This window comes from Anopheles maculipalpis, chromosome 3RL, assembly GCF_943734695.1.
Source record: "Anopheles maculipalpis chromosome 3RL, idAnoMacuDA_375_x, whole genome shotgun sequence".
NCBI classification, from domain to species: Eukaryota; Metazoa; Arthropoda; class Insecta; order Diptera; family Culicidae; genus Anopheles; species Anopheles maculipalpis.
The window spans coordinates 78,133,434-78,150,988 of record NC_064872.1 but is presented as its reverse complement, the minus strand read 5'-3'; the positions used below and the strand labels follow the sequence as shown (position 1 = coordinate 78,150,988).

The following is a 17,555-nucleotide window of genomic DNA, read 5'->3' as shown; positions in this document are numbered from 1 at the left end:
AATCGAAAAGCAATCAATAGCTTGAAAAAACAATGGACTAATCAATAGAGAATGAAAGAAATAAAGAATCTAAAACATAATGATGCAAAATTACTCCAAGTCTAGCCTTTGAGAAAAATGTTATTGTTTACGAAGGGAGGTCGATATTTATGCAACAAAACATTGGATCCGAAGGAAAACAGTGATACAAGGGTACAGCGTTAAATGCATCAACTGTGGAGATATTTTACTATAGGAAATGATTGATATTGCTTGAAATGAGGCAGCTTTATGTCGTTTTGCCGAATGCTGTAGGATAGCGAAGGAAAGGACCGGCATATGTACCGAGCCAAGGGATGTACCGGCACCGGCATCCGGAGGGAAAGCAAAACATCAATTGCATGTGCATTTGCATACTTGTTGAACGCATGGAATGCACAACGTATCGAAAGATCTTCAGAAAGCAAAAAGAACAATCCAAAGCTTTTCTTCATATTGATATTATAACATTTTTAGCATTAAATCTTAACGATAGACGCTTGCTAAAAATGCATCCTTTGTGTAAACATTAAGCAAGCAAAAGGAATACGACAGCCGGTGTTTGCATTTGCGCAGCACACAGCAGACGTATAGGCATTTAAATCTGCCAATGAATAAATAAACATTTTTTCCTTAATTTTCATCCAAAAGTGCATCAACCCGAATTGAAATTTGATAAAAACCATCCCTCCCCAATCGAGCATTTGCGCGAAAGTTCAATCGCATCCACACCTTTAAACACGATACCATAAACGTACACGGATGTCACCCCGTTTGACAGCTCGTTTCCACCCCATTTGTCCCAACAAAACACTTCCACGAACGGTCAGCTTCCAAAAGGCATTTAAACGTCACACAAGTCGCAAACGGGACGAACGCGTATTTCGGTCGCTCTGCAATAGTGAAAAGCTAAAAAAAACACAGTGCAACTTATCTTTATCACTATCAGTGCAGCAACAACCAGTCACAGCATCATGTCGGAAGTGAAAACCTACTCGCTGGCGGAGGTGAAATCCCACAACACCAACAAATCGACCTGGATCGTGATCCACAACGACATCTTCGATGTGACGGAGTTTCTAAACGAGGTAAAATTCCGACGAAAACACGGATCTCATCACACCGCCCTCCCAGGGTGGTGTTTGGGGGATGTTTGGCAATAGAGACAGGAATGGTGGGAGTAGTTTAGCCTCCCGCGGGTTCCGCACATCACTAGATGCAGAAGTCGTCGGTCCGATGTGTCACACTTGGCGTTGACGGAGTGCCACGAGTGAAGATAGATAATCACACATTAAAGCACCTTCCGGTTTAGTGAAAAGGCAAGCTAATGAACTGCCCAGCTGGAACGTTGTGTGTTGCGTGTTGCGTAATAGAATTGGATGCTGGATAGCTGGTGAAGGATTTTGCAATGCAAACACATAAACAGAGGGCAGAGATCGGATTGTGGAACAGTTTGCTTGCAGCGGTAAAGATCTCGAAACGTGAACTCAAAGCGAGGGAGACTCAAAGCAACGGAGACTAAAGGCGTGAAGTTGCCTGCTGTTTTTTTCCTTTTCTTGCATATCATCTTTAACCATCGATGGACGCGATATTTGCAAATCATGCTCCATCATGATCAAAGTTCAAGGTTAGGGGGGGGGGGGGGGGGGTATGAAGTAGAAGGAGCGAGACACAGACACACGTATGACAGTCGGGGTGGAAGGTTTGGTCAAATATGCGTTCAAATGTTTTAATGGTCAGAAACTAGACTGATTATTTTAATGTTCCCGACGATGTACGACGACATCGAATTTATTGGTTGATTTGTTGGACCGTCTTGTCGATCGCACTTCAAACACTCACACACGCGCCCTACTGCTGTGTGTTGTTCTTTTTGCCATCCAAGTGCTTTATCAATATTTTTATGTACTTCGGGAGAGATGCAATACAGCACCACCGGCCGTGTTGATATATTTGTTGTGAAAGTTTTATTAGAGAGCTGTGTCGATTGGCAGTAAGGTTAAAGATGATTAGGCGTACGGGAAATCTGTCTCGTTTACATTTTTAATAGCGCGCCGTCGTTTTCACTTGTGCTACACACTCGGCCACGGAGTGTAATTGTGCGATCGCGAACTTGCGAGTTAACCTTCACGGCGGCGGTACAGCAAGCAACACCTGAACAATTGAATAAATCGCTGTACTGTTTTGTTTATCCCCTCCGTGCTGCAGCAACTAAGCAACAGACAGCTGTTTTGGTCAATATTTTCAGCTGCACAAGGTTTAATGTTCAATGCAAAACACATCCATGAACATCCAAACGGGTAGAAACTAGGGATGAAAATAACAACTCTTTTCAAGGAATTAATGCACTCTTACTCTCTGCCTGCTTAGATGTAGACTTCCATACTTCCATACTTACATACTTCCGCTTTTAATTATGTAGGGGAAGGGAGCAGGGGGGGGGGGGGGGGTTACGGCGGGGTGCTAGTGCAATGAATCATACTGCAGTCTTGATAGAATATTTGATTAAATCCTTTAATTTCACGTGTTTCAATTACAAGAGAAGCATTTATCGAGCGTGTCACGTACGCTTAAAAGCATGTAGAAACTTCTATCGTTTACGAGCTAAACCTTCCTTAGTGCAAATGATAAGATAAAGCACTGTTGTCACGATGACACGCCAAAAGTGTTTGCAGCCGCTGGGCACTATTACAGCAACGCATCGTGAGTAGCAAAAGTTACATACAACTATGGAAGCGAAATGTTTATTTTTTTTCCTTTTTCCCAGATAAAGATCATGATCTAATTTCAGCGGGTTGTCTGTCCACGTTACCTAACGGAAATATGTTTTTTTTTTGCTACCTTTTGTTCGTTATTTTATAGCACCCTGGCGGTGAGGAAGTGCTGCTCGAACAGGCCGGCAAGGAAGCGACGGAAGCGTTTGAGGACGTTGGCCACAGCAGCGATGCCCGGGAGATGATGAAGAAGTTTAAAGTTGGCGAACTGGTCGAATCCGAACGCAAACAAATTCCGGTAAAGAAGGAACCGGACTGGAAATCGGAACAGCAGGACGATAAGTGAGTTGGATTTGGTTTCATTTTCATTCTTCTAGTGGTGTACCGTTATATTAGACTCTAAACGTTTTGTGTTCCCTTTTCCTTTACAGCCAACTGAAGCAATGGATTGTACCGCTTATCCTCGGTCTGCTCGCCACCATTCTTTATCGGTTCTACTTCACCCAGTAAATAGGGGTGTAAGTTGCACATTTCCAAGTTAAATATAAGGTGGATAAAACAAAAAGTGTGAACGAATCGTGGTGCCGGAAAGCAAACAGGAAGTACCATCCTCTGATCGTTTAGGGCTTTGTAAAAAAAAATTGTCTGCAGAACTACTTCTAATACAGCTCTGAAACAAACGAAGGAATGTAAGTCATATAACACACAGCTCTTATGATAGTTTCATTGTAGCAATCCAAAACAGAGCAACAAAAGGACTCAAAGCCTTTCGGGAACATTTCTTGTGTAACAATATGAGGACAAAAAGGAGCATTTTCAAAAGTTAGAGGAAAAGGAAAGAGGGTTAAAAAATCTAAACAAACCAAGGCCAACCATATTTAGAAGCGTAAATAATTTCACTATATAAACTACTTACTATGCAGGCAGCAGCAGGAGATAGCAGCATCAAACTATGCAAAAACTGTGAGCCAACTAATTGAGAAACGAACCATCCAGAACTGATCGATCGATCAATCGATAGACAACGCGCATTCGGAAGCAAACACGCGGTGCTTGGTGATTATAAATCAGCGAAAAATGAACGGGAAAAATATCCGTATATGCTTTACGATACGATCGCGATCGCGATAGAGAATAATGTACCTCTTTTTAGTTTTGAAAAGTAGGATACCAAAGTTTCATCGACTGCCTTACATACAAAGAAAAGAAAATCGGATCGGAAGCGAGGCGAAGGGAGTAAGGGTACAGCAAGAGTTGATCGATATCGAAATCAAAAAATGGGATAACGCATGAACACACATACACCCACACACACACACACACTTCTTTTTTTGTTAGTCGTGTATTGTTGTTAGCGCGTAGAGTACCGGAAAAGCTTGTTTTTCGGTGCCGATAGGGTCTGCGGATATTGTCCCGCTTTACGTCCAGTTTTGCTAATTTCCTTTGTGTGTGTGTCTGCATGTGGTGTTTGTGGTGTTTGCAAAACTGCGAGCTATGTGTATGTTAATTTAAATGTTTTTATTGTTAAAACGACGTAACATTTTGGGTGGTAGAAAAGCTGGGGTGGGAGGTTCTGCCAGGATTTACGCACTAACAATGTCATCAAACATTCGGTTCGTTTTACTGTTCTATGGGGAAAAAAGGTGGTAAAGCTCTGGTTTGTTTTTATTGTAACAAGGATGCTTTTCTTTTATAAATCTTTTCTATGTGTCTAGCAAAATGGGGGCGTAAAACGTAAACGTAAAATAAAAAGGAAACTTTATACATATACATATCAACATGGGTGCAACGTTTTCTTATGATTCAGATGACAATCGATGAACGATGGCTAAACTTGAGTTTCAAATTCAAATTATTCAAATATTTAAATCATATAAACCGCCGTAAAAATCGTCTTCATGGGACATGTTATTATTGCACTCCTTCGGTGACAAAAAGAGGACCAGTTTAGTTTCGTGATAGCGACACCTCTTCGTAATTACAGTTTCTGTAAAACAACGTTTATTGTAATATATAGTACAGAGAACACAGAAACGAACTTGGTTGCACCAGCAATCACATAACAGGATTAAAACTATCACACAACTTCTACTCCTTTCAGCAACACTCGCTAAAACTCATCATCGTCAAACTCCTCACCGGATGCGACCGTATCACCGGCCACCTCCTCATAATCTCGCTCAAGACAGGCGAGATCGTCCCGCGCCTCGGTAAACTCTCCCTCCTCCATCCCTTCGCCCACGTACCAATGGACGAAGGCACGCTTTTGGTACATCAGATCGTACTTGTGGTTCAACCGGGCCCACGCCTCCGAGATGGCAGTAGAGTTGGACAGCATGCAAACGGCCCGCTTCGGTTTGGCCAACTCACTGCCCGGCAGCACCGATGGTGCCTGCTGGTTGATGCCAATCTTGAACCCCGTAGGACACCAGTCGACAAAGTTGATGTGCCGTTTGGTCTTTATCGCTGCCACCGCTTCGTTCGTGTCCTTCGGGACAATGTCGCCCCGGAACAGCATACAGCAGGCCATATATTTGCCATGCCGTGGATCACACTTTACCATCGTGTTTTCCGCCGTAAAGCAAGCGTTCGTAATTTCCGCCACCGAGCTACTCTCGTGCGAAGCCTTCGAGGCCGATACGAGCGGAGCGTACGAAACGAGTGGATAGTGTACGCGCGGATACGGCACCAGATTCGTCTGGAACTCGTTCAGATCGACGTTCATGGTGCCCTTGAAGCGTAAGGAAGCGGTGGCCGACGAGACGACCTGTGCCACCAGTGCGTTCAGGTCGGTGTACTGCGGTCGATCAATCTGCAGCGTTTTGGAGCATATTTCATACGTTGCCTCATTGTCCATGATGAAGCAACAGTCGGACGTGTTCATGGTACCGTGCGTACACAGCACCGCATTATACGGTTCAACAACAGCGGTCGAGATCTTCGGTGACGGGTACACCGCAAACTGGAGCTTACACTTCTTCCCAAAGTCCTGTGCGATGTGATCTAGCAGCAGGGAGGTAAACCCAGACCCAGTTCCACCACCGAACGAGTGAAAGATTAGGAAGCCCTGCAGCCCACTGCATTGTTCCGAGAGCTTGCGGATCGTGTTCGAGACTCGGTCAATTATTTGCTTGCCCACGGTATAGTGTCCACGGGCAAAATTGTTCGCCGCATCCTCTTTGCCTGTGATCATGTACTCCGGATGGTAGAGCTGCTTGTACGCGCTGTTCCCGATGTCATCGATCACGGACTCTTCCAGATCGATAAAAATGCTCCGCGGCACCACCTGGCCGGAGCGAGTGTCTTGGAAGAAGGCGGCCATGCTTTCCTCGATCGGCATGTCAGCGGCCATCTTTCCGTCCGGCTGCACGCCGTGCTCGGTGGTGAACAGTTGCCAGCAAGCATTCCCGATCTGGCATCCGGCCTGTCCTACCTGTATCGAAATTACCTCACGCTGGTTTGGGAAGAAGAACTTAGTGGTTGGATCTTGGTCAGAACTGCGATCAACTATTGAACTACACGTACCATATTTTAATCGAGACACGAGAATACAACAAAGATAAACGATCTGCACAGGACGATGCCGGACACACGAATGCATTGGAAAGAATGCTTGTGGTAGTAGTAGTCATGGTAGGAGTGCCAAATATCGTCTAATACTGTAACAGGATGTAAATAGTGGATACACTCATACAAATGACTAGCTCTAACCGATACTCATACTGTGACATCGGCCTACAAGATCAAGTTTAAGATCGTTTGTTATGATCCTGTTACTCACATTAGAATCTAACTTAAGTGAGAAGAGATCAATGCTTCTTCTCATTTCAGTGAGTTTCTTATTGTGAGCTATCCCATTTTGAAGTAGTTGAATTCAATTCATGCCTTCCGATACTGAATCAATGAAACCCTGCCTCTCCTATAGTACTCTGCTGTAATAGTCCTTATTTCCTTCAATCAATTCCAGTTGATTGTCTAGGTCGACTGCATGACGCATGATGCAATTATCATGGCATAGTAGCAAAACGTGTTTATCACCTCAGGATTTTCCCCGTCAACTCCGAAAACCTTTCCCTTGATGACACCATGACACATGACATACTTCCTGTGGACTAACGCTTGCTTACGTTTCGCTTAATGCTCCTAAACACACAGCGAACCATGCTAAACAGGTGCCTTTGCAAACTAATCACACAATCCTCTGAACCAGGCTCCTGCCTTGGAACGCACTGACACCAGGGATAACCTCTATGTTTAATGGGTGGATTATCATCATGTGTGTGTGTTTTTTAGCTTCTTATTTAAATCGCGCCAAGCTTCCTTTTCCAGCTGACGGCACCAGCATATAATCAGCAAAAAAACATTGCGCTTCCATCCTGCCTGTCTGCCTGCTTGCATCGAAACCTGGTGGCTATTATGGCTCTGGTTTTTTTTTTGCTCGATTTGTTTGCCCATCTTGGCCCGACTAGCAGATAGACACAAATAATGGTTATAGCACAATTCCACTATTGCTGATTTGAACGCAACGTACGTGTACCCGTATTATGATGGGTTTAAGTCTTCCGCACCGAGCCAACAATCAGTGTTGTGCGGCGTCTGGTACGGATCAGTCGCGGTAGCAATTGAAACAAACAGTGATTGAATTGCGAAGTTCTTAATATAAAGTGGAAAGAAAATAAGACAATTCAACAGGAAGTTTTAGCATATAAAAGTTCTAAAAATTAGTGATCTATAGTGTCAGTCTGAGACGGTAAAGCATTAACCATGTTAAGATTGAGAACGAACGCGGTTGCAAAATTTAAAAGCCACCTTTTTGGAGGTGATCGCCGTAGCGCCATCTCGGCTGCGAGTATACCGACAGTTAGCCGAAAAATTTCTACAGAAAGTCCAGTTCCAGAAAGTGCTGATGTAGTAATTATTGGTTAGTATCGTTTTTTTTTTACAGTTTATGGTATGCACAGGTTTTGTCGATCTCGGGAATAGGAAAATTATTTGATGAATACTATGTTTCATCTTGTTCAAGTGAGATTAAATATTTCCGCAAATTTTTGACGTCTCTTGGGAGCAATGCTGCGAGTAAAACAAACCGGCGATTTGGAGGTCGGCAGTGTAATCTACTTCATCCGGACCCCCTTTGAAGGGAGCAGGCCAGGAGCCTCGATGATCGATAACATTGTGACCTTTGCTTGTGCAGCGATCAATTCCTCGACAATCGCTGATCCAGTGCGATTTTCGAATTGACGTCGGTGGTGAATGTCCGAACGAGCTTGAACCGCCACAAGGAGTTGGCTCTTTTGAACTACATCCTGTACAAATAGGTGCAATGTACACAACGCTGTAAACGATCAACTGTTGGTCAAAGTTCAGACGCGCTTATCAATCCGGTACGATCGTCGGTGCGTCTATTTTCATGTTTCGGACCTCAGCAGGGGTTTCATTATTTACAATCCAGCTACCAAACAGCAGCTGTTAGAATATAGTGCATCAGCATAGTAAACGTGTCACGATCATCTGTCACAGTGTCTAATAATCAATTTTGCTGTTTTTTTTGTTGCTTTTCTCACCAGGTGGCGGATCGGCCGGTTGTAACACACTGTACCAGCTGGCCAAACGTGGCGTCCGGGCGGTACTGCTCGAAAAATCAAAGCTAACGGCCGGAACAACGTGGCATACGGCCGGACTGGTATGGCGCCTTCGACCGAACGATGTGGAGATTCGGTTGCTGGCGGCAACGCGCGATCTTCTTATGAGCCTCGAGGAAGAAACGGGCCAAAACTCGGGCTGGATCAACAATGGTGGACTGTTTATTTCGCACTCCCCGGAACGATTGGACGAGTACAGCCGTTTGGCTACGCTGGGCAAGTGTTTCGGGATCGAATCACACATCATTAGCCCTGAAGAGTCACAGAAGCTGTTTCCAGCGCTGGATCCAAGCGCTTTTACCGGTGCGCTGTACTCGCCCGGCGATGGTGTAGTCGATCCGGCCATGATGTGTACTGCGCTGACGAAAGGGGCTACGGCCAATGGTGGGCGCGTGATCGAGGACTGTACCGTAACGCAGATCGTGACCGGTGAGAATCTGCTCGGCATGAAGGACGTACGCGGTGTTATGACAAACAAAGGCACAATCAGGACGAACACGGTAGTGAATGCGACTGGTGTGTGGGGTCGCGATTTGATTGAACCGTTGGGCGTGTTTTTGCCACTGATTCCAATGAAGCATGCGTACGTAGTGTCGGAAACGATGGATACCATCCATCAGATGTTGCCGAACGTGCGCGATCACGATTTTTCGCTGTACTTCCGCATCCAGGGCAAATCGATCTGTATGGGTGGGTACGAGAACAATCCGATCCTGCTAAACCGTGTTCCGGGAGACTTCCATTTCGGGCTGTACGATCTGGACTATTCGGTGTTCGATACGCACATCCAGGGCGCGGTAAAGCTATGTCCAGCGTTTGGTAGTGCGGGGATAAAGAGTACAATCTGTGGGCCGGAGTCATTTACGCCCGACCATAAGCCCCTGATGGGTCCGGATCCGACGGTGAGTGGATTGTTCCACAGTGTGGGATACAACTCGGCCGGTATGATGCTGGGTGGTGGATGTGCTGAACAGTTGGCGAAATGGATTATTAACGAGCGACCCGATCGGCACATGTTTGCGTACGATGTGCGTCGCTTTACGCCGAAGCAGAAGAAGGCACTGAACTGGGCTACGGAACGAAGTCACGAGGCGTATACTAAAAATTATAGCATCGTTTTTCCTCACGATGAACCGCTGGCAGGACGTAACTTTACCGTCGATCCATTCCACAAGGTAAATAGTGAGTAGTCCGGTCAGTCTGGGACTGTTTCTGATGTTAGTGGCATTGGGTTCGTTACAGCAAATGATCCAATATGGCGCCGTTATGGAGGAGCGACATGGATGGGAACGACCGGGATACTTCCTGCCAGATGAGACGGTTGTAGTGCAACCATACGATTGGTACGGATTCTACGATCATCCCAAGAATGCGAACACACACTACGAGGAAGCACTAAAGGGAGACTACACGTTCGGATTCTCGGAGCATCACGATTTGGTGCGTACTTTGCATACCAAAAGATCCTAATCCCTCGCAGGTCGTTTTAATGATTTGCTTTAATGGTTTTCTTGTAGATCGGCGAGGAAGCACTAACCTGCCGGCATGATGCAGCACTGTTCAATCTCAGTTACTTTAGCAAACTTTTTCTAACCGGCAGCCAGGCTAAGGAGGCCGCAGAGTGGATCTTTACCGCCAACTTGGATAAACCTATCAACAAGTAAGGCATTAGTGTAGCGTGTTTGAACTGACTTTTATTGGAGCATTATAATGCTTGCAGAACTGTCTACACGTGCGCACTTAACAAACAGGGCGGTGTGGAAGGTGATGTGACGATCAGTATCGTCGAGTCGGGACTGGGTGGACTGCATGATCCCATTTTTAAGGTAAGTTTTGTGTTTATAAAATATTAGTTTTGTCTACTAACTTAGTTCCTCAAATGTCTGTCAAGGGTCGTGGATACTATATAGTAGCCGGTGGCGCATCGGCTTACCACACCAAATGTCACATCCTGGCCGCAATTCAGGAGAAAGCGTTCCGTGCCGTCGTGAGCGATCACACCGAAGAGTTGGGCGTTCTATCACTCCAGGGACCGAAAAGTCGTGACATTTTGCAAAAGATTACCGACTTTGACCTGTCGAACGAGCAGTTGCTACCGATGAACTCTACCGCTATTCTGACGATCAAGATCAATCCACACTACAGCTGCACTGTGCGTGTTTTGCGCGTGAGCTTCGTCGGCGAGCTGGGCTATGAATTGCACATCCCAGAGGAAAGCTGTAACGATGTGTACAACGCACTGATGAAGGCGGGCTATAAGGACAGTTTGCGGAATGCGGGCTACCGGGCACTGTACTCGCTCAGCAGCGAGAAGGGCTACCATCTGTGGGGATTCGATCTCCGCTCGGACGATACACCGATCGAGGCAAACTTGGGCTTTGTGTGTCGGAAAAATGGCGAGTACCAGGGCAAGGAGATAGTGGATCGGCAGCGTGAAAATGGCGTTAGTCGTCGGTTGGCCTTTTTCACTCTCCGCGAACAGGTATGAATGGGCAAGGAGGATCAGGTTTGTGAATTGTGATGTGATGTGCTCTACGTGCGTGTGATGTACGACAGGTGCCGATCTGGGGCTTGGAAGCGGTCTATCGGGATGGAGAGATCGTGGGCCATTTGCGCCGTGGCGAGTATGGGTACACGCTTCAGAAACCGATTGGCCAGGCGTACGTGCAGCGTTCAGATGGCAGTCAGATTACCAACCAGTTCCTGCAAACGGGCCACTACCAGATCGAGGTGATGGGCAAAAAGTACGATGCCGACTGCCATCTGAGAAGTCCGTTCGATCCGAAAGGTGAACGGTTGCTGGGAATATACAAATAAATAATCCCTAGGCTAGGTTAACTGTCAACGAGCCCTGATCATTGCACCGATGACATTCGGCGAAGAGTTTTCGGAAGGATTTTGAAAGGATTTACAGGGTCCAACATTCGACGACGTTTGCATAATTTATGGCCCACTGCTTTCACCCTACTTGAACGCGTGAAACGATCAACCACAAGTCAGAGAGGTGGTGGGAATGTTATCCGATCCTCTCTTGCACTGTCCGTTTTCAGCATCTCTCAGAAACTTGCGAAGGACTCTCGGATGAGGCCGAGGTAAGTAACAGGATCCTCCAGGGGTGAGTTTATTGGTAAAGCGGAGAAAACGGACGAAAAGAAATAGAGAAATATGGCCCTGTCAATGAGGTGATGGACCGAAAGCGTTAGAGAAAGTCAGCTGACATGCACTTCCCCATTGGAGAGGCCCGTTCCTCGATGGACCGAGTATGGGACGCGTTGGGTAATAAATTGTTCGTAATTTGTCATAAATTTTTACAGCTCGTTTCACGACGACACGCGACATGGCCACGAAAGGCGATAGCGGAATGTGTGGCGTATTGTTGCAAGTGAAGTTTGCTTTTCTTTCTCTCTCACTTTCGGTTTTTTGTGTAAAATATTAATCATATTAAAAGATTTTTTTTATAAAACAGCATTTTTGCTGAAAGAGAATTGTAATGATTTATAAAATTTTGGATTGATAAATATTCTGCAGATTTAATTTTACCACAAAAAGAAAAAAAAACGACCTATTAATCGACGAAAAACAATCCAGGATTGATCCAGGATCAGGAAAAGAGGACGATTTTCCTGATAGTCTGTGCCTGTTTCTCTGTGGCATACTGTATTTGCATAACCATTGATCATTACTGTACTGCATGCGAGCATAACTGTCGGAAAATGAGTAGGCGTGGCTATGCTTCGGCTTTGTGGGAAATGTACGATCGTTACATTCGAGGATCATTGCCGTTTGGTCGTTTGCAGATCTTGCACCATTATCCATTCAAAACGAAACTATTACTAACGACGGTTGTGACGATCACACCTAACGTTCGGTGTATTTCAGTTCAGTGTTGGAGCAGTTTAATTCGAAAGAAAGGTTAAGGTCAACGATAAACAAGGGTGGAAAAAAGCAACCAATTGGAAAAATTTTCATATCAACGTTAGGTGAAGTGGAATGTGTGAAAAGTGATGAAATTGCTGTTGAAAGTATTATCAAAGTGTTAAAGATAGTAGAGTAAAAACGGGCATACAACACAATGCCAAAAAGGAAAAAAGCTCCCTCGCCAAAGTTTGATCTGCTCGAGGACGGATTCGATGATGATCTCAGCTCTAATGGTAATTTATCATCCAGCAGTGAAACGGTGTTGGGCTGTGCTAACAAATATGTTTGTTTAATATAACTGAATGTTTAATATACTGAATGCGTTTAATATAACTGAAATGTAGTTTGAAATTATAGTTTAATGTACTTTGAAATTATAGTTTTACAAGCAACTTTACTTAAAGTTTTATTGTGTCATATGAGGTCAGTCTTCTTCGTAAAGTTGTTTGAAGTAAAACATATTTTACTCGTTTATAAACAAGCTTAGTAGCGTCAGTGTTCAATTGGACAGTATACACATTTCAGTGGACACCTTTCTAGTGGACATCGGGTATCGAACCCCATGCGAATCCGTTCGCCTGTAGCAAGGATTAATTTTCTGACTTCTGGTATAAATAATCACCCATCTTTATCAACCATTTTCTTGGATTAACGACTTCCTAAGATCGAGGCTTGCAATGCTTGCTACTACCACTTAGTTGAATAATTAGTTCTCATTAAGGGCGATCGGACCTAATAAGATTTGAACCCTGATCCTGTCGTTGGAAGCCCAGCGCTGTTGTCTCCTCTACCTATGTAATCGATATTATCACACATTTTGTTTTGCTAGAAAGAAAAAACTGGAAACAAATTAAGCGTTTTTTCTTCTCATTTTACATGTTTAGGGTTTTATAGTCAAATTGCCATTACCTATAGTGTTTTTTTAACATTAACTAAAGATTGCTTGCTTAGAACGAGATATGTAGATCTTCAAAGTAAGGAAACGAATGCATTCAAAATGGTCAATTGATAATCTTACGAAGTGAAGACTAGCTTTAGTAACTAAAATTCAAACAGATCCTTGAATTCGGTACTTCGTTTCCTTACACTATATCAAAATGTCGAATTAGGAAACTATAGTTAGTTTTATATCACGTCAGTTAGAAGAAAATATGAAGCTTAAAGGGTGAAAAATACGAAGCAAATAATATTCTTCGAAAAACAATTTATTTGTTCACATCAAAACTAGATTTGAAACAGTGATGGGGGATCCGCCGTATAGTCGAACGTTCCATCTATCCCTAATAATAAATCCATTAAACCATGTAAGAAAGGATTAAACAGTGTAAAATTAATAATAAATTGTGGAGGGAAAGTCCTTTGCATGAAAGCCCAAAAGACCATCCAAACCCGAAACGGTCATCTACAGAATCTTTTCCATCTCTTCTCGTTTCCGCTGCCCGTACTCCCGGTGCAGACGATAAACCGGGAACACCGATCCAACGCAACGCAGCCAATGCACGTGAACGGGCCCGGATGCGTGTGCTGTCGAAGGCGTTCTTCAACCTGAAGCGTAACATCCCGTGGGTGCCGGCGGACACGAAGCTCTCCAAGCTGGACACGCTGCGGCTGGCGAAAAACTACATCACCTACCTGGCCGCCACACTGGACGGCCAGTCGGTGGAAGATTTCTCCACCAACCTGGCGCAACCACCGAAAACGGTAAGGTAACCCGGGCGCACATCGCCGGCAATCACTCGGCGAGGTAAATTTAGCGTTAAACAACAAAAAAAACCGGAATGGTTGGATGGGAAAATTGACGACAAGACAACATCCCTCCGCTTATACTAGCTGCCAGGTGGATCATTTCAAACCAATACCGTACAGAGTGTTGCCGGGACCGTTCGCTTCCTGATAGGCACACACTCACAGGCCGATCGGTTCGTACGGTAAGGGTAGCGCGTATTTTCTTTTGCCTCGTTCGGTTCTCCATTTCCCACAGCACGTTTTCCCGCCTCCCAAAAACTTGATCTACAGCGATCGAGAGTGCTACAACTTTTCATCTCGGAAATGTGATGTTTACAAGTCATTAGAGATGAACAAATAGGCGTTAAGATGCGGTTTTATGCGCTATTGCTTTGGCAACGTGTGTAGGGGGAAAAAAACAAGAAGAAAGTGACTCATTAGTAAGGAGCAAGCCCCGGTGATGGTGATCCGTGGTGACGATGACGACGCGTGGAAAATTCGAAGAGCAAAGGGAGGTAAACTTACTAACCATAATTGCCTCCATGATTCCAATCGGGTATCGGGAAGGCACTGGGAAAAGGTGTAAAAGCGTGGAGAAAAATACTAAAAAAACAAAAAAAAAACGGAAAATCTCATCCACATATGACAGGAGCACTCGGCTACGGTACGATGGGCACAAACAACGTCCCTCTGTCTGAGTGATGCCGGGATTGAGAAATGTGATGCTTTGACGCGTACTTTATGACGAATGCCGGCTGCCTGCCATGCCGTACGGTTCGTCGATTTTCCATCCAACTCCGCCACGGCATCAGCCGATCGATCCCACAATCCTTTCGAGCCCTTCACGGCGGTTTGGACGGACGTGGACCTCACAGGCGTTTAATTGTTTAACAAACGTCTTGTTTACGGGACCGCTGAAAAGCGATATCCAAACAAACACTTTGCTGCGTTCGCTTCATGTGTAAACATATGCGTTCTAGATGCGCTTACTGCACGGTTCAGTTTTGCGGAAACTGAATCGACAATGCGTAAGAGGCATTGAGGCATCAGGAACATCATTTTAATGGCGTGTGGCGTTGCATTACGGAATTGAGCAATTAACGGATGTCGAAGGATGCTGAGGGGTAACATTATTTTTCTATTGCTTATGCGATCATTTATGTTATGAGTGTCCGAGCGGCCCTACCCATCACCCAAGACGATGATTCGTACCGGGCGGAAATGGGCCCTTTATGCTTTGTTTATTTTAAATGGAATGCGTAGCAGAAAAGGGGACGATTAGGATATACAATTTGGTCGTTTTCGATAAGATCATGAGACAATGCAGTACAAACAATTTAATTTAATTTCACTACCTTGTGAGGTCTCGGTTTGCCCTTTTTTACTGTCCAGGTGTTGGAAGATTGAGAACTTCTAATTCTTGACTTAACGATTTGCTAAGATCATCGCCATCCCTTTAATGACCCTATTGATTTAAATAGGGTCATTAAAGCTACGACATGCTTTAGATCTCAATTAAGACTTGTTGAAATTAGGTATCCGGATAACCAATCCATGCTACGGAGAAATAGCCCGGATAGGGGAGAAAGACAGGGCTTGTGAGTTTGCCAAACAAGTTTTCGCGCTGCAAACCACATCGAATTTCTTTTGAATCCTTCCTTCCGGTATATCCTACCGAAAAGGGATATTTCCTTCCGATACCTTCCGAAATGGACAAAATATTGAGTAGTAGTAGGAGCAAGAATTCTGGTGTTACAGAAGCCTCTTATGACTTATGTTTTTTTTTTGTTCAAGTGCCCTTAAAGGTTTCAGAAAGTGGAGTTGGCTCCCTAATACGTCACTAATACAGCGTGCAGTAAAATAGATTGTATACCAACTGGAGCTGCTATAGATAGCAGGTCATAGATCTTTGGTCTTTGGAAGATATTAACTAAAATAAAAAAGGACAAGCTTTACATGACTCAAAACTTATTGACTTATTGTTGGTTTGTATTTTAAATTTCCAGTAAATTATGTGTTTGGCGCGTTTAGTTCTTATTTAGTTGTATGTTGATGTTTACATACGAAATGTGAAATCCGTTTACAGAAGAAAAATGGCGATCATTAACATACTGCTCAGTAAACACTAATTTTCTTCCGATTGAGCTACAAATTTATCGATTAATAATATGAATCTTTTGATCCTAACTTACTCTGCAAAAAAATAGAAGATACAGCTCTGATTATCGGCAAGATCTTATGAAATATTTATCATCTGCCACTAGGCACACATTTGTTTCCGGTACTGCCGGTATGCATTGGGCAATCCACATCCGGCTGTTACAATTATCTATGAAAAAGTTTTGTTGCGCTCGCGGTCATCTTTACTGGAGTACGGTTTGGTACGTACTTGAAGAAAATATCGTATTACCAACCACCGTAGTTTTGACAGACCAATGTGAAGGACTCTTCAAAAATTGTCCTTTTTTGGAGAGCAAATCGCGCTTCCAATTTTTTCTGCAATAGGTTCATCATGTTAAGACGCTTCGGCTAGTATAACGGAATGCTACAACCTGCTCTCTGTGTCTCTTTCCTGTTCTAGGCATGGCCTTTTATCTTCCAACAAGTTCAACCACACGAAACGAGCAGCAAAACGAAACACCAGCAGCCGACGTCAACATCCACCCAGTCAACGGTGTCGTTCACAGCAACACCACCAAATGTCGGTCAATCCACATGTTCCACCGATCAGCAGCAGAAGTGGCTCGACTATCATCAGAAAGATGTCACCTCGGGAGCTGGGGTGCTAGTGTCGGAGAATATCAAATCTCAAACGATCGTTCCACCAGCATCGAACGGTTTGGTTGGATTCTCGGAAAATTTTGTCGCCCCTTCTGCCAGCAGCATGGACGGTGGTGTGAACGATTATGGCACGTTTGGTGATCCGATGGGGATGGTGACGAGATCTGCTACCCTTCACCACACAACCCAGCAGCAGCAGCAACAGCATTCAATAATGCAGCAGGATCACCACCAGCCCCACCATCATCACTACCAGACAAGTGGCGGTGGTCTACCGCTGCATAATGATGGATGCCATGCTGGTGGAGCGATTGGAATGTCCGGAACGTACCACCGGCAGCATATGGCCTCGATCGGTAGTGATTGACTGGGGCTAGAACGGGATCGAATGTACCCGTAAACTGTACTTATAGTATTTATAAAAAAGGACATCATACAACCAATTCTGACAATCGTACTCTCAAAACCAAAGTATTAACACGTATCGTATTACAAATAAATTTAATGTTTTCAAACGCAAATAAATGCAATGACATGTGTGCCAAGCGAGGTGCAACTATAAGAGATTTGTTTTGAACATTCAACAGGAATCAGGGATCCGTGCGAAGGCCCAGGAATTACGGGGATCCTATCAGCAGAGATCCAGGATACGACTACAAGAATCTACGGATACGATAGCAGTGATATTAGCGATCCACGATCCCAAATCAGTGATAAGGGATCAAGAAGTAGGGATTCTAGAAGAGGCAGTCCGGCG

General features: G+C 44.5%; 4 protein-coding genes across 6 annotated transcripts in view; 3 read left to right on the top strand and 1 right to left on the bottom strand.

Moving 5' to 3' along the window:
- LOC126562251 (tubulin alpha-8 chain-like) overlaps positions 1–6,344 on the bottom strand; it is a 395,370-nt gene extending 389,026 nt beyond the window's left edge. The window contains exons 1-2 of the mRNA XM_050218706.1: positions 6,258–6,344; positions 4,819–6,186 (exon numbers count right to left, since the gene is read on the bottom strand). Of these exons, the coding sequence (XP_050074663.1) occupies positions 4,843–6,186; positions 6,258–6,260 (1,347 nt within the window). The 5' untranslated portion in view covers positions 6,261–6,344 and the 3' untranslated portion in view covers positions 4,819–4,842. The remainder of the gene's footprint in view (positions 1–4,818; positions 6,187–6,257) is intronic.
- On the top strand, positions 955–3,284 carry LOC126563299 (cytochrome b5). The gene is made up of 3 exons (XM_050219930.1): positions 955–1,106; positions 2,881–3,074; positions 3,164–3,284. Exons 1-3 carry the CDS (start codon positions 993–995, stop codon positions 3,240–3,242), a joined length of 387 nt encoding a protein of 128 aa, XP_050075887.1. The 5' UTR covers positions 955–992; the 3' UTR covers positions 3,243–3,284.
- A 1,152-nt stretch (positions 6,345–7,496) lies between the features above and the next one.
- On the top strand, positions 7,497–11,193 carry LOC126561581 (sarcosine dehydrogenase, mitochondrial). Its single transcript, XM_050217813.1, has 7 exons — positions 7,497–7,653; positions 8,300–9,549; positions 9,617–9,814; positions 9,892–10,034; positions 10,095–10,200; positions 10,266–10,856; positions 10,931–11,193. Exons 1-7 carry the CDS (start codon positions 7,497–7,499, stop codon positions 11,189–11,191), a joined length of 2,706 nt encoding a protein of 901 aa, XP_050073770.1. The 3' UTR covers positions 11,192–11,193.
- Positions 11,194–12,446: 1,253 nt separating this feature from the next.
- On the top strand, positions 12,447–17,218 carry LOC126562658 (basic helix-loop-helix neural transcription factor TAP). Of its 3 annotated transcripts, none has more exons than XM_050219221.1 (3): positions 12,447–12,525; positions 13,785–13,993; positions 16,599–17,218. In XM_050219221.1, exons 1-3 carry the CDS (start codon positions 12,447–12,449, stop codon positions 17,163–17,165), a joined length of 855 nt encoding a protein of 284 aa, XP_050075178.1. In that variant the 3' UTR covers positions 17,166–17,218. The 3 variants fall into 3 exon arrangements, with proteins under 3 accessions (XP_050075178.1, XP_050075177.1, XP_050075175.1); XM_050219220.1 differs by having other exon boundaries at positions 13,749–13,993; XM_050219218.1 differs by having other exon boundaries at positions 13,701–13,993.
- The last annotated feature ends 337 nt before the right edge of the window (positions 17,219–17,555 follow it).

Coding starts and splice junctions, on each gene's coding strand:
- LOC126563299 (XM_050219930.1), top strand. CDS start 993: ATGTCGGAAGTGAAAACCTACTCGCTGGCGGAGGTGAAATCCCACAAC. Junction 1,107..2,880: donor TGACGGAGTTTCTAAACGAG/GTAAAATTCCGA, acceptor GTTATTTTATAG/CACCCTGGCGGTGAGGAAGT. Junction 3,075..3,163: donor TCGGAACAGCAGGACGATAA/GTGAGTTGGATT, acceptor TTTCCTTTACAG/CCAACTGAAGCAATGGATTG.
- LOC126561581 (XM_050217813.1), top strand. CDS start 7,497: ATGTTAAGATTGAGAACGAACGCGGTTGCAAAATTTAAAAGCCACCTT. Junction 7,654..8,299: donor TGCTGATGTAGTAATTATTG/GTTAGTATCGTT, acceptor TTTTCTCACCAG/GTGGCGGATCGGCCGGTTGT. Junction 10,857..10,930: donor TTTTCACTCTCCGCGAACAG/GTATGAATGGGC, acceptor GATGTACGACAG/GTGCCGATCTGGGGCTTGGA.
- LOC126562658 (XM_050219218.1), top strand. CDS start 12,447: ATGCCAAAAAGGAAAAAAGCTCCCTCGCCAAAGTTTGATCTGCTCGAG. Junction 12,526..13,700: donor TGATGATCTCAGCTCTAATG/GTAATTTATCAT, acceptor GGTCATCTACAG/AATCTTTTCCATCTCTTCTC. Junction 13,994..16,598: donor TGGCGCAACCACCGAAAACG/GTAAGGTAACCC, acceptor TTCCTGTTCTAG/GCATGGCCTTTTATCTTCCA.